General features: G+C 39.7%; 1 protein-coding gene and 1 non-coding gene across 5 annotated transcripts; both read right to left on the bottom strand.

The window, feature by feature from the left end:
- Positions 1-640: 640 nt before the first annotated feature.
- On the bottom strand, positions 641-14,294 carry LOC116605103 (asparagine--tRNA ligase, cytoplasmic). Of its 4 annotated transcripts, none has more exons than XM_048727493.1 (23): positions 14,112-14,284; positions 13,321-13,496; positions 12,531-12,688; positions 11,934-12,026; positions 11,745-11,834; positions 11,389-11,467; positions 11,166-11,236; positions 10,852-10,938; positions 10,649-10,735; positions 9,980-10,036; positions 8,214-8,254; positions 7,913-7,949; positions 7,663-7,740; positions 7,255-7,376; positions 5,023-5,092; positions 4,640-4,705; positions 4,348-4,376; positions 3,764-3,848; positions 3,503-3,550; positions 2,918-3,001; positions 2,220-2,282; positions 1,623-1,691; positions 641-1,038 (listed from the first exon to the last, which is right to left on the bottom strand). In XM_048727493.1, exons 2-23 carry the CDS (start codon positions 13,490-13,492, stop codon positions 907-909), a joined length of 1,818 nt encoding a protein of 605 aa, XP_048583450.1. In that variant the 5' UTR covers positions 13,493-13,496; positions 14,112-14,284; the 3' UTR covers positions 641-906. The 4 variants fall into 4 exon arrangements, with proteins under 4 accessions (XP_048583450.1, XP_048583449.1, XP_048583451.1 ...); XM_048727492.1 differs by having other exon boundaries at positions 12,531-12,691; XM_048727494.1 differs by lacking the exon at positions 13,321-13,496 and having other exon boundaries at positions 12,531-12,691; positions 14,112-14,294.
- LOC116605106 lies at positions 4,792-4,860 on the bottom strand. The gene has a single exon (XR_004291369.2). It is a non-coding gene; the product is annotated as a small nucleolar RNA SNORD57 (small nucleolar RNA).
- Positions 14,295-14,320: the final 26 nt, after the last annotated feature.

Genomic DNA, 14,320 nt, shown 5'->3' on the forward strand with positions numbered 1-14,320 from the left:
GTAAAATATCAGCCTACGACTTCGCTACGATGCTCGACTATGAAGTCGTAGTGTGTAATTTAGGAGTAAGGCATGTCTTAGGCAGGTCGCATATGACTGTCTAAATCAGCCTTCACAGGACTTGGTTGAAGCTCGATGGATCGTTTCATCATTGTGTCACAGGTCAGACGAATTCTATCACTCGTCGTTTAGCAAAGGCTCACCGAATTGAACAGATTACACGTAAAGTGCGGTTAAGAGACCCTCGAATTCAGGGAGCAGAGCTAATCGAGCTTAAACTTCTGGGTCAAGCGGAGTCTTTTATGATACAATGGGGTGATACATCACCCCAGCACGCACAAGGAAAAAGACAAGCAAGAAGGAAGTGGAGGATAATAACAGTGAGCATTTGTACATAGCAATCTTATGCGCAAAATCATGTCTGTCTGTCTGTCCGTCCGTCCGACAGTCTATATGTCCGTCTAAGTTTGTGTGTTTGTCCGACGGTCTAATTATATGTCCGTCTGAGGTTGTGTGTTCGTCCGACGGTCTAATTATATGTCCGTCTGAGTCTGTGTCCGTTCGATAGCCTGTCCCTCCGTCTGATAGTTTACTTGTCCATCTTATTCACTATAATAGAGTAAAACATATAATCACTGTGTATTGTGTAATGTATTTATTCAGGTCTACTGTACTTGACTTGCAGAATAGTTATATCAGATCTACTAAGAACAATTGAATAACCCCAGAATGCTTATGATAGGATACCGGCATGAAAGTATAATTGGCATGAGATTTAGGAAAGGCGTGTCCTTTTTTAAGGATTTGAAAAGCTTAAAACCCCTTTGTTGAGGTCAAAACCTCCATGGAAGGTCGACCTCATCAGCCTCTCCAAGGGGCCGGCATCCCATCTAATTGTGGATCATTTCAAGGTTGACAGCGACCGACAAATCTCGGGTAGAAGCAGACGTCGCGAATGTGCTGTCTGTTGAGGAGCCACGTCAAGAACCGCTCCAGTCCCAGGCCGTACCCACCATGAGGGCAACTGCCGTATTTACGCTGAGGATAAAAGACCAGACTTGAGGACAACATGAATCGACATAGGGGTTTAAGGAGAGCCTATGCAACGTGTAGACGCAAAGTGAGTGAGGCTTTCACCACTCTAATAGCGCTGGAGGATAAAATGAGACGCGCTTCACGAGGATGGAAGTATCTTTTCAGAGGTTGCAGGTTGGCAGGTTGGATGCTTTGCTTTCCTGGTCTTTGTACCAGAAAAAGCAGGCTAGATGCTTTTCCTTCCTGGTCTTTGTACCAGAAAAAGCAAGCTAGATGCTCTTCCTTCCTGGTCTTTGTACCAGAAAAACCAGGCTAGATGCTTTTCCTTCCTGGTCTTTGTACCAGAAAAAGCAGGCTAGATGCTTTGCTTTCCTGGTTTTTCTACCAGAAAAAGCAGGCTAGATGCTTTTCCTTCCTGGTCTTTGTACCAGAAAAAGCAGACTAGATGCTTTTCCTTCCTGGTCTTTGTAGCAGAAAAAGCAGGCTAGATGCTTTGCTTTCCTGGTCTTTGTACCAGAAAAAGCAGGCTAGATGCTTTTCCTTCCTGGTCTTTGTACCAGAAAAAGCAGACTGACTGTTTAGCTTACCTGGTCTGTGTACCAGAAATAAGGGGCAGGGTCGATGCCTTCTCGTTTGTAACCCTCAATAAGCTCGTCCTACACAACCGACAAAAGTATGAGTATTATCTCCAGTGGTATTAATCATGATATTCATCAACAAGACAAAAGGATGAATATCCTCTCCAGTGGTTATTTCGGACAATAGTACGAGTATATAGCTAGAATAGAGATCATAACCATACGGCTTAATATTGTTTGAATGGAAGAATAAAATCTAGGTATATTTGAAGAAAAAAGTGGCTTATTGTGGAATCAGCATTTATCGGTCGCAGCATCCTTCCTGTCAGGTTGTCTTTTAATAAAAATTTCTATTAACGAGGATGTCACTTTATAAAACCTTAAAAAAACACACTCCAGAAGATGGTTGGATGCTAGATAGAATTATCGAGTACATTATGAGATAAAGCCAGCTATCACCACCAATAAGACACAACAGATTATCGCTGTTAACACGTACGCGGTTAATATAACCTGATGCATTCATGTGCAAATCATCAACTCTTCAAATTGTGGGATATGTCACGACATTGTGCGTCGTGTTACTGTGGTCGGACTTGTACTTACATATTTCCACATCCTCATGGATCCGCCGATGATCTCACCGACTCCAGGCATTAGCAGGTCCACCTGGAACAACGACACCAAGTATTATACTATGACACAAGCTGACAAACACAGTGAGATAAGGACACCGGGCCGGTGCCCATATACATGTCCTGAGTGAAGGAGTACCCTTAAAAAAGCAGGTTAAAATTCACAGATAATGGATGGGTCCTCTTTTATAAGGGCTTTCATCAGTGAAACTGTCCTTAAATAATGTCTTTCACGCCGTAGCAGGGCGTGGGGCACTGGGGGCACGTGCCTTCCCCCCAGTATTTTCAAAATTACAAGAAATGACCAGTAGGGGAGCGGCTGTGCCCCAAATATTATCTTATTATCTTAATGTATCTGTATTGTCCCCCCCCCCCAATATTTCGAAGCCTGCTACGGCACAAATAATACATGTCAAAAAGAAACGACCTTCATTGCAAGAGAACCTCAAAATATCTATAGGAGAATGTTCGAATGCAAAGGAAGGTGTAGTAAAAAATTTGATCTCTCTGTTGTGCCCCCCCCCCCCACCAGTATTGCAAAACCTGCTACGGCAAAAAGCCATATGTCAAAAAGCAAGGACTTTGCAAGAAAACCTAAAAATAACTAAGGGAAATTGTTCGAATGCAAAGGCAGGTATAGTAAAACAGATTAGAAAAATATGCTATTACCGATTCTGTTAGACGTCTATCGTCATCACACTTTTGCATGTAAAATGATTTGATCTCAACAGGAAATCTGCAGAGCAGAATGGGCTGCAAGAAAACAAAACATCTCTTAAACTCCACGCCAAAACAACCGAACTAACATTAACGAGGATATCCAAGAATATCCACATTAGTCTGGCCTTACAATGTTTGTCAAAGAGACAAATGACTGGTAAAACACTACCCTTTCAAAGACCTCACAGTCTGGTATTAAAGACAGAAGGGTTTGATGAAAAAATCAGGTCTCCTCTTCCCTCGAAAAGATTGCCCAATTCTTGCCTTCAGTTATTGGTATTCTATTCTTGTCTTGAAATAATGGACCACCGGATTGAGGTAATGCATTTTTGCAAATACATAAGAATCTTTACCCTCCTTTGCTAAAGTTCCTGTGTCGCTCGTTTCTCTCACTTCTTCAACACAGAAACCTCTGCGGGGGAGGGTAGAGCATCTTCTAAGGAAGACGTGTGGAGGTCACAATGCCTTCTTCCACATCACTGCACATACCCATGGAAGAAATAACATTATAATTGACCAAAAGAATATACTCACCTCGTTTATTTGGTCAGTCATTTTCCTTTCAGGCATTTCAGGAATATCCTGCAGAGAAAAAAATACTGTTTTTAACACAATACCATTTCCACCAAGTGGAAGGGTAAATAGCATCTTGGCCGTTTTATGTAGATGCTCTGCTTAATTAAAGGTTAGCGCAATGACGAGATGTCAACCAGCACATAGCAATGTAAAGATCTCAACTCCCCAAACTTAAGTTCCAGCATGAGCCAACATGTACCAAAACTATACAGATCTTACCTCCCCAAACTCATAATAAGTGCCATCTTCCTTCTTGATGTCGTGTTCTTTGAGATACTTGATCGCTTCTGCATAATCCATTCGCCTGTAACAATGTATCAACCACAGTCACACAAACCATTCGTCACGTCGAGTAACCCATTAAAAATTAAGTCAAAAGAATAAGATGGTGCATCTTTTTTTTCTGGCATTTCCAGTCAGGTCTATGTACCTTTATCCTGTTAATGGGCCCTGGACACTTCTATTGTAAATGGACCTCCTTATATTGTAAATGGACCCCCTTATATTGTAAATGGACCTCCTTATATTGTAAATGGACCTCCTTATATTGTAAATGGACCTCCTTATATTGTAAATGGACCTCCTTATATTGTAAATGGACCTCCTTATGTTGTAAATGGACCCTGTTTTATTGTGAATGCCCCCCGCCTAATTTTTGTAAATGGGACCTGGACCTTTATCCTGTAATGGGCATTGAATAATCCTCGCCTGTCTTTCGGCCTAACGTTGTATAGAACATGTATTTCCTAGAGTTTCCCAGAGAAAGCTGCAATTCTAAGGAGCTAGTCAAACGAACATCTTACCTAAAAGGCCGCTTTGGGGGCTTGAAATCCTACAATAGAAATGGATATTTAGCAATGATCGGATGTCTCATGCCTAGATGGTCATTACTCGGTTTCATAATTAGATTAGTGATAGATGTGTGATACATGCGCAAGCCCAATGTAACTTTTCTCGATCTGCTTTAAGTGAAATGAACTCCATTCCTTACTTTAAAGCATCGTTCAAAAACACTCCAAAATTCTGTTAAAAAACGTGCAGCAATTGCTGCTATGGATGTTATCCAATGTTGTTAAAAGGTGAATCGTCAGTTACCGGGTTGATTTCATACAGCAAGTGCGCATGTGGCGACTTGATAACACGGTCAACAACGTCACAAACCTGGGAATGACAGGAAGTAATCAGGGTCAGTAGGGCCTGGTATGTGCTTCGTTTAACACATTGAACAGACAGAGTGTATGCCCAGCGTCTCAGGCTCATTAAATCAGATTAGAACCTCCATCATATGTCAGGTCTAACAAGCTTCATCATCGACAGGACATCACATAGTTAATGTTGCTGCTGTTTTATAGTCAGTAAAATAGTTGTTGCCCTTTTAATTTCAGTGGAAGTTCTTGTTTCTGCTATTTTACGCCCATAAGTCGTCGCTGCTGTTATTTTACAGTTAGTAGTCGTTGTTGCAGTAACCCCCCTCTCACCAGGTCTTCCAGGCGGTCCAGCAAGTCGTTAAAAGTGAGGAACGGACACTCGGCTTCCACGTGAGTGTACCTGCAAGCAAGAGGCTAACATCAACCAAACAGATCACAGCAAGAGGCTAACATCAGCCAAACAGATCTCAGCAAGAGGCTAACATCAGCCAAACAGATCACAGCAAGAGGCTAACATCAGCCAAACAGATCACAGCAAGAGGCTAACATCAGCCTAACAGATCACAGCAAGAGGCTAACATCAGCCAAACAGATCACAGCAAGAGGCTAACATCAGCCAAACAGATCACAGCAAGAGGCTAACATCAGCCTAACAGATCACAGCAAGAGGCTAACATCAGCCTAACAGATCACAGCAAGAGGCTAACATCAGCCAAACAGATCACAGCAAGAGGCTAACATCAGCCAAACAGATCACAGCAAGAGGCTAACATCAGCCAAACAGATCACAGCAAGAGGCTAACATCAGCCTAACAGATCACAGCAAGAGGCTAACATCAGCCAAACAGATCACAGCAAGAGGCTAACATCAGCCAAACAGATCACAGCAAGAGGCTAACATCAGCCTGACAGATCACAGCAAGAGGCTAACATCAGCCTAACAGATCACAGCAAGAGGCTAACGTCAGCCTAACAGATCACAGCAAGAGGCTAACATCAGCCAAACAGATCACAGCAAGAGGCTAACATCAGCCTAACAGATCACAGCAAGAGGCTAACACCAGCCTAACAGATCACAGCAAGAGGCTAACATCAGCCAAACAGATCACAGCAAGAGGCTAACATCAGCCTAACAGATCACAGCAAGAGGCTAACATCAGCCAAATAGATCACAGCAAGAGGCTAACATCAGCCTAACAGATCACAGCAAGAGGCTAACATCAGCCAAACAGATCACAGCAAGAGGCTAACATCAGCCAAACAGATCACAGTAAGAGGCTAACATCAGCCTAACAGATCACAGCAAGAGGCTAACATCAGCCTAACAGATCACAGCAAGAGGCTAACATCAGCCAAACAGATCACAGCAAGAGGCTAACATCAGCCTAACAGATCACAGCAAGAGGCTAACATCAGCCAAACATATCACAGCAAGAGGCTAACATCAGCCTAACAGATCACAGCAAGAGGCTAACATCAGCCAAACAGATCACAGCAAGAGGCTATCATCAGCCTAACAGATCACAGCAAGAGGCTAGCATCAGCCTAACAGATCACAGCAAGAGGCTAACATCAGCCAAACAGATCACAGCAAGAGGCTAACATCAGCCAAACAGATCACAGCAAGAGGCTAACATCAGCCAAACAGATCACAGCAAGAGGCTAACATTAGCCAAACAGATCACAGCTAGAGGCTAACATCAGCCAAACAGATCGCAGCAAGAGGCTAACATCAGCCAAACAGATCACAGCAAGAGGCTAACATCAGCCAAACAGATCACAGCAAGAGGCTAACATCAGCCAAACAGATCACAGCAAGAGGCTAACATCAGCCTAACAGATCACAGCAAGAGGCTAACATCAGCCTAACAGATCACAGCAAGAGGCTAACATCAGCCAAACAGATCACAGCAAGAGGCTAACATCAGCCAAACAGATCACAGCAAGAGGCTAACATCAGCCTGACACATCACAGCAAGAGGCTAACATCAGCCTGACAGATCACAGCAAGAGGCTAACATCAGCCAAACAGATCACAGCAAGAGGCTAACATCAGCCAAACAGATCACAGCAAGAGGCTATCATCAGCCTAACAGATCACAGCAACCTCAGCTTAAAGCCGCATTGTCACCAGTTTACTGCGGGAGGTCCGACGGAAACCTCAACCGTTAAAAGACAAAAGAATCTATTAAAATCCAAGATATTAAACAGGCCATCAGCTCTAAATTATCAATTACATCCTCAAAGAAACTTCCAATAAACACACTGCTTTCAATATTTTGAAATATTTTTAGCGTTTTCCGTTAAAAATCATCGGATATTGTTACGTAATCGACCGGAAGTAAACTGGTGACAATGCGGCTTTAACATGACAATTTAAGTTATTCCACACCGGTAACACTAGTGCTCTCAGGGCTCAAAGCTTGAGATTTTATTAGGCACACATGGGTATGCTTTTAAATTCAAGTCAGATGAGGTCTTAGTCAATGTAAATAGTATTGCACATTTACATAGATTCCAAGATTAGTTTTTTTTATATGATTTGTCTGAAAGAAAACTTACTCAGCCAAGTGTCGCCTAGTCCTTGACTGCTCAGCGCGGTATGACTCAGCAATGCAGAATACATCACCTAGTGCTGGGATAGCTGTCTCGAGATACAGCTGGGAGGACTGGGTTAAGAAGGCCTGAGAGCAGAAAATGGCAATAACAGCTAAGTAGACTTTTTAAAGGGACCCAAGCCATTGTGTGGCCATATTTTTTGATTCCCTACCGTTAGAGTCTACTAAAAATGTATTGTTTATCTTTGTATATTTTATACATCAAATAATGTAAGGCTTGGTGAGATTATACTGAAACCAGTGAACAGTTCCCAAGGCTGCTGAGGTTATGGTATGGCATAAGTATGGTATGTATCGCCATGTAAATAAGGGTAGTGACAGACTTACCACTAATGTAGTGCTTTATACTTACATCTTCTCCAAAGTAGTTAAACTTGAAGAGCGTCGACCCGCCCTCTACTTGAGTCTGCACCATGCATGGAGGGGTGAGCTGCAAAAAGAAGCGATTGTACAGTATTGTTATAAATAAAAAAAAGAAGAACTTGAAAAAGCAGCCTCTTGTTCAACTCTGGGTATTACAAACACCCATCATAACCAATTGACCTTGGACATCGTTAAGATAAGAGTTTGCTGAGAAATTAGAAGTATTTCATTGTTATTACCTCTACATATCCCCTATCAAAGTAGTGCTCTCTGAAACTGAAACGAATTAAGACGGTTAATTTTTGTATTTTTTTAGAGAGAATACTCAAGTGGGATTTCTAAAAGTCCAAAAAAAGTTTTAACCCTGTAAACAAAGTCAGTTATCCAGATGCACTTGACCTGAAGAAAGATAAATGGGGTTTAACTATGAGCTAGTCTTCCAAAAAAAAAGAAGAAAAAAACTGGCTGGGGGGCTTTGTCGATGTATCCTAAAAATGAATGTATATTTATAACAGCAAGAGATAACTAAAGATAACTTACCAGTGAGTAACAACAGATCGCATTCTCAGGATCTTTGCCAGCTGGAAAAAAAGGCAAACGTATATTTCACTCAAAAGAATGTGATTTCAAGAGCGATATTAAAATAGCCTTAGTTTGTGGCTACTACAATTTTACTAAGTGAGACGCCTATAATTTCAGTTTTTTGGGGGCATGAGAAACATTTATTTTTCATAGTATGACATTCACCCTGATTTTTAGTGTAAAGGTTTCGGAATTAATACTACTTATCAAACGAGAAAAGAGGGCCGTACTGAGAAATCTTAGTCTACAGGCTTTGTGTACAGGCCGAGGCCGCAGGCTAAGGTCTGTGCAAAAAGAGCAAGGGCTGAGATTTCTCAGTGCGGACCGAGCAAGCGAGGCAAGAATTGGAAATCTTTTTTTTTTATATTTTTACGAAAAGGAAAACTTATGCTGCTGAAGTGAAAGAAGGAACCCTTTCTGGATTTACAAGCCATGAGTGCTCAACTCCAAAGCTGGAAAAAACGAGCCGATTTGTAAAATGACCATCGAAAATTTTCTTTTTATGCCGATTTTACCGACCTTTACATGAAAATATCATTTCTTTTATGTTATTTCATTTAGATTAGTTGTCTTTATGGAAAATCGTCTTCAAACTCCCTGTCTTATGAATATTCCCGCCATAATGATTTTGCGACGTGTGCGACAATTTCAAGTTTGCTGAAATTTTATTTGCGATAAAAACTTACCGAATTTACCTGCATAGGCTATCTTCATTCAAGAGAAGTATTTAAGTGATTTTATATTACTGTCTGCGGCAGGGGCGTAGCCAGGGGGGTGGCCTAGGGGGCCTGGGTCCCCCCTTTTAGCAGCCAAAATACAGTAAATGTAGGAGACATTATCTAAAATACAGCGAAATGCCTTGAAAGTTCCTTTTTGGGCCCCCTCCTGTTAAAAATCCTGGCTAAGCCGCTGTGCGTAGCATTCAAGTGAAAGAAAACATCTCTATGATCAATTAGAGTGGAAAGCGATGATCAAATGGGACTAAATTATTTCACAAAATTGTTAATAAAAATTCAGAGGATGTCTCTATTAGAAGTTCTGCATTTGTGGATGATTAAAAGCATTGTGTGGTAATACGAACTTGATTTCACTGAATGGTCATTGCGAAAAAAATCTTCACAAACATCAGTCTAACTTTCAGAAGCAACTTTTTATGAAGAAGGGTAAACAAAGTTAGAAAAATAAGATACTGTAAGTAAGCTTACGTAATAAATTTTTCTTTGTCAGGCATTGATTTGAGAGTTGAAAATTGCTAGAATAATTTTGCTTTGGTCACCCAAGCACTCGGTGTCACTCTCAACTCACAAAAGAAAGTTTTTTTTTCATATTGCCCGGTCATTATCGTAGTATCTTGCCCACTCTTCAGCAAATCAGAGCATGTGTATGATCGTTATAATATAATAATATATGGTGCTGTCTATATAACACCAGCAACAACTGCAATTCCCAAAGTGTAAACAGGAGGTAAAGCCTTGTCATTACAGCCAAAGTCATTGTTTCACGTCTGCAAAGAATTCAAAATTGTAATCTTGGTTGGAAACAGCCTATGGTCAAACAGTATGCAGTTTGATTGTTTGGTTGGAATTACACCGCATTATTCACAAATAATCAAGAGTTTTGAATTCTAGGTGGCCATGCAACAAATAAATTTTTGGGTAAATTATTTGCTTTGCCAAACAAGTAAGATACAGTAATTAGTTTACTGTATCTTACTGTAAGTTTACCGTTTCTCCTCTCAGCATGATGTGGCGGTTGTCAAGCTGTGTGTCGATTGCAGATTCCTATGAAATAAGAACAACAAGATCTTAGTGGGTAAAATGGTTAAGCAGCTGTACCCTTGGGTGGATACAAGGATTAGCACAGCTCATAACACACACACAGAAATAACAAGGAGGGAGAAACTCACCACATCTAAAATATCCGACCTGGAATTATTATTCCAGAAATCATAGCTGAATTCAGACCCCTACCAAGGGTTTTTCTTGGGGGAGGGGGGGGGGGGGGTGTGCAAAATCTGAAAAAAAAATGGACCTATTTTTCCCCTGGGGGGAGTGACTAACCACCCCCCAAAAGACATTTTTTTATGCCTTTGCAGTTTATCCACAGAAAGTTTATTGTCGGATTTGAGTACGAGAGTGATCTAGCTTATGCTATTAGTTATGTCTACAAATAGCATGTCTATTGATAATCGAAGGTGGACCTTCGATTGCTGTGGGGGGGGGGGGGATGGGGGGGGCTTGCACCCCCATGGGTACGGGCCTGGAGTTCTGGAATGTGAGTATAGCTGACTTTGTGATACACCACCCGATCTACACCCAACAAAACACCATGCAAACTTAAGAAAAACATATCAGACCTCCCACATGCAAATATAATAATAGTGGTGGCCTTACCTCATTTACCAAGTTGTCTACACCCCCTGCCGGGGACTCTCCCACTAGTTCCCAGTAATCAACTGCCATCTCATGGCCACCAGGAGCCTGGGAAAAAGGGCGGGGTTCTCAGACAGTTAAAATGGATTATCTATCCAATGTTTTGACATCAGTCATGATAATGTCTTTTTTTTTCAGTTAATGTAATAAGTTTGTATACTTACTGATTTGCCTTCTGGAACTGCCTTGACGACACCATACAGGCAGACTGTGGCTTCAGTACAAAGCACAAGGGCTTCATAGGTATGACACTACAGATAAAATGAAGCATAAGATTTGATATCAAGTCACAAAGCCATGCAAATGACTATCACTAGAAAACATACTGTTATCAAATGTCAGTCCAAAGACAAGGGTATTTTAAATACTGTTATCATACAAAGAGTATTGAGAAGATTATAAGATTTAAAACCCTTATAACCATGACATGGAGTTAGAAAGGTAAGAACTGTGGATTTTACTGCAAGAGAGCACTCACCAGAACATCTGTCAGCACACACTGCAAAAAGCCAGTTCCATCACGAAGCACAACAAACATCAAGTTTTTACCTGGAAAGAGAGGAGTATAAGGGAAAAAGTAAAAGGGTTTTGGTATAAGGGTCAAAATGTTTCTGATGACACTTAACACATGTAGCACCCAGTATCCTACCTTGACTCATTAACTGATAATATGCAAATTATGAACAACCAATACCCTATACCTTGCCTCCTTAACCGATGGACCCAGCCAAAGATCTTGACCCTCTGTTCTCTACAATCTGTGGTATCTCTAATTTTGATCTGTAAACAATAAAATACCATTTTATAATAAAAAAGTTATTATCCAGCAGAAGAAAAAGCACTTAAACTGCTAGACAAAATGAACTTAAAACCGACATTGGTCTCGGATTTAGACAAATTTCATGGACAAACCAGAAAGAAACCGCTGGAGCAGAGCATTCAAACAAATTAACAATACCAAAAAGAGGGTTATGTGAAAACCTTTGAAATATGCAATAAGAAAGGGGGGTTCACATAATTTTGTGGTGTGGTTATTTCTGAATTCAAACAAGCTGACCTGTTTTGCTACAGGCAAACTCTCATCAGGTTTTATTGTAATGTTCCTGGCATCTTCTAAATTCTTTTCTCTTTGTTGTGCCTTCTCGGCCTAAAACACAGTAAAAGGTTTAATCACATAAAGGTTAAATATTATTATGGATAGACAAAAGAGTAAAAGTCTGCACTGATGTGTAGTGGATTCACTGACCTCTTTCTTCTCCCTCTCTTCAGATTTCCGTTTTTCCTGCTGATAAAGTTTGGTTGCCTTCTTCAACTGGGCCTTTGCAATCTTCTCAAATCTCTGGAATACAAACAAAACATTGATGAGATACAAAAATCTGCCATTAAAGGGAGACGGTTGGCTGGCCTAAATTATTCTCGCAGTTCACTTTGTCCAACTTGAACATAACATTTTGTAAGTAGCATTTTGCAAATTTTCATATGGCTCAAACCCGAATACATCCAAAACAGTTTTCTTTTTCACAACCAACATAAATATTACATATGAAATGTTTGTTCCAACCAGTCAAATGTAAATTACACAAACCATCATAATATATATATATATATATATATATATATGAGAATAGAAGCCTTAAAAGTTTTAGTTGTCTAACTTCTCCCTGGTGATTCTTCAGAAGGAATTTTACACATATTTTTGTAGCATAAATGTAGCTGCTTAATCTTGAAACAAATCCATTTGGAGCGTCTACACATGTTTTACATGTTTTATTTGTTGTGTGGTAATTCAAAAGAATCCTGCAGTTGTTTGATGGCTTCAAAGGAAGTAAGCACTTGTACTTACTTCTCCTTCGGCTTTGCTGTCAACCATAATGACAGGTTGGTGGGCATCACCCTCGGCATGCTGCAGTGCCTGGAGGACTGACTTGAATGGTTTAGTTATTGTACCATCACCATCTTCATGGCCTTCCTTCTCTGAGGTGTACAGGATTGGTCCATTTGCTACTAGAAAAAATAGAGACATAAATAGAGGAATAAATAAAAAATTACAGGAATAAAAAGTGGAATATACATACAAATAAAAAGAGGAATAAATTGATGAATAACTAGAGGATTAGATACCCTCCCATTTGTTAGACATACAGACATTGATATTCAAACTTCTCCTAATAAGATAATCTGTGTCTCCTGTTCCTGCTATGAACATATAAAAGCATTCATGAGATTAAGAAGAATGCTTTTAGAATATTCAGAACAATATCAGGTTCCTTCAAGAGATGTATTATGATTCACACAATGGATCTTTTGAAGGCAAGATAGTTTTCCAGAAGGCAATAAAATAACCTGGAAATCTAATTGACTTCAATGCCAGCAAATTGATGTTTATTTTCTCGTATTAAACTTGCAACAGACAAACTCCAATATATCTAAGATTTAATTTACCATTACAATTGTCACAATTGTCTGAAAGGTTCTCTAAAATTTATTTTTTACATCATTTATTTATTCTCCTTGTTTTTTTCTCAGGCAAGGTTGGGCATTTTTCTCATATTATCGATCTCCTGCAGGTTTCTACCCTACACACTTTCACTTTAAGGTTATACTAAATAGTGACTCTGACTAGATGCACTAACCTAGATCTTGAAGAGAACTACTCATTCTGATTGGAAGTGTGAAACAGATTTGCTTCTTTACTGGCCTGATTAGGAAATAGCAATAAGAACGGTGTCCTCTGATTGGCTGTGCTAAGATTCTTAGTGCCGAAGGACGAAGGCAATATGTCAGCCGTGAAACAATCCGGCTCATCTTCCTACAAAAAAATTTATAGTTCAAATCAGAAAACTGCTTTGAGATCACTTATCTGTGTTTAAGTCACATACTCAAAAGCGAATTTTTTAATCATATACAGAGGCACAAAATTATTGAAAAATGAAGTGAACTTTTATAATAAAAAAAAACTTAATAAGCCTTGAAAATCAAGGTGAGAAATGTAAGTACTTTAATTTTCTATGATACAACAGATACATTTTTTTTGTAAAATGAAATGGATTGGAAAAGATTATAAAAGCATAACTATGCATTTTCTGCAATAAAAATAGAAACCTTAGCAAAATAAAAAGATAAAGAGAAACACTTACACTTCCTGTATTTTATTAAGTAATAATTACTTATTAGGTTATATACTCACATTTTACACCCCATTCATTTTTTGATTATCACAACAAAGACGTTCGAAACCTTCATCTCTAACCTTATATGCCTGATATAGTCGTTATATTATATCATTACTCTAGCACCTCAATCTATCTAAACTGAAAGTAAGGAAGAAATGATCGGTTTTCATCAAAAGAACTTCTCCCCACGTGGAAAAAATATCACTGGAAATTTTGGGAGTGGGTTGCAATACACAAAAATTATATCTCACCTTGGAGAGTCATATCAGCTGTCTTCTCAGCCAGCTCACCCTCTGCCATTATTATTATAATAAATATCACTTTCTATTCTGTTATATACGTTAAACTTTGTAAATTTGGGAAGAAATTTAATACTTTCTGATGCGGATTCGAGTCTATTGAACCGGCGATTGCATCAGGCTTGAGCATGCGATACGGTTGGTCAGCAGTAGAGGACTAG

Source organism: Nematostella vectensis, chromosome 5, assembly GCF_932526225.1.
Source record: "Nematostella vectensis chromosome 5, jaNemVect1.1, whole genome shotgun sequence".
NCBI classification, from domain to species: Eukaryota; Metazoa; Cnidaria; class Anthozoa; order Actiniaria; family Edwardsiidae; genus Nematostella; species Nematostella vectensis.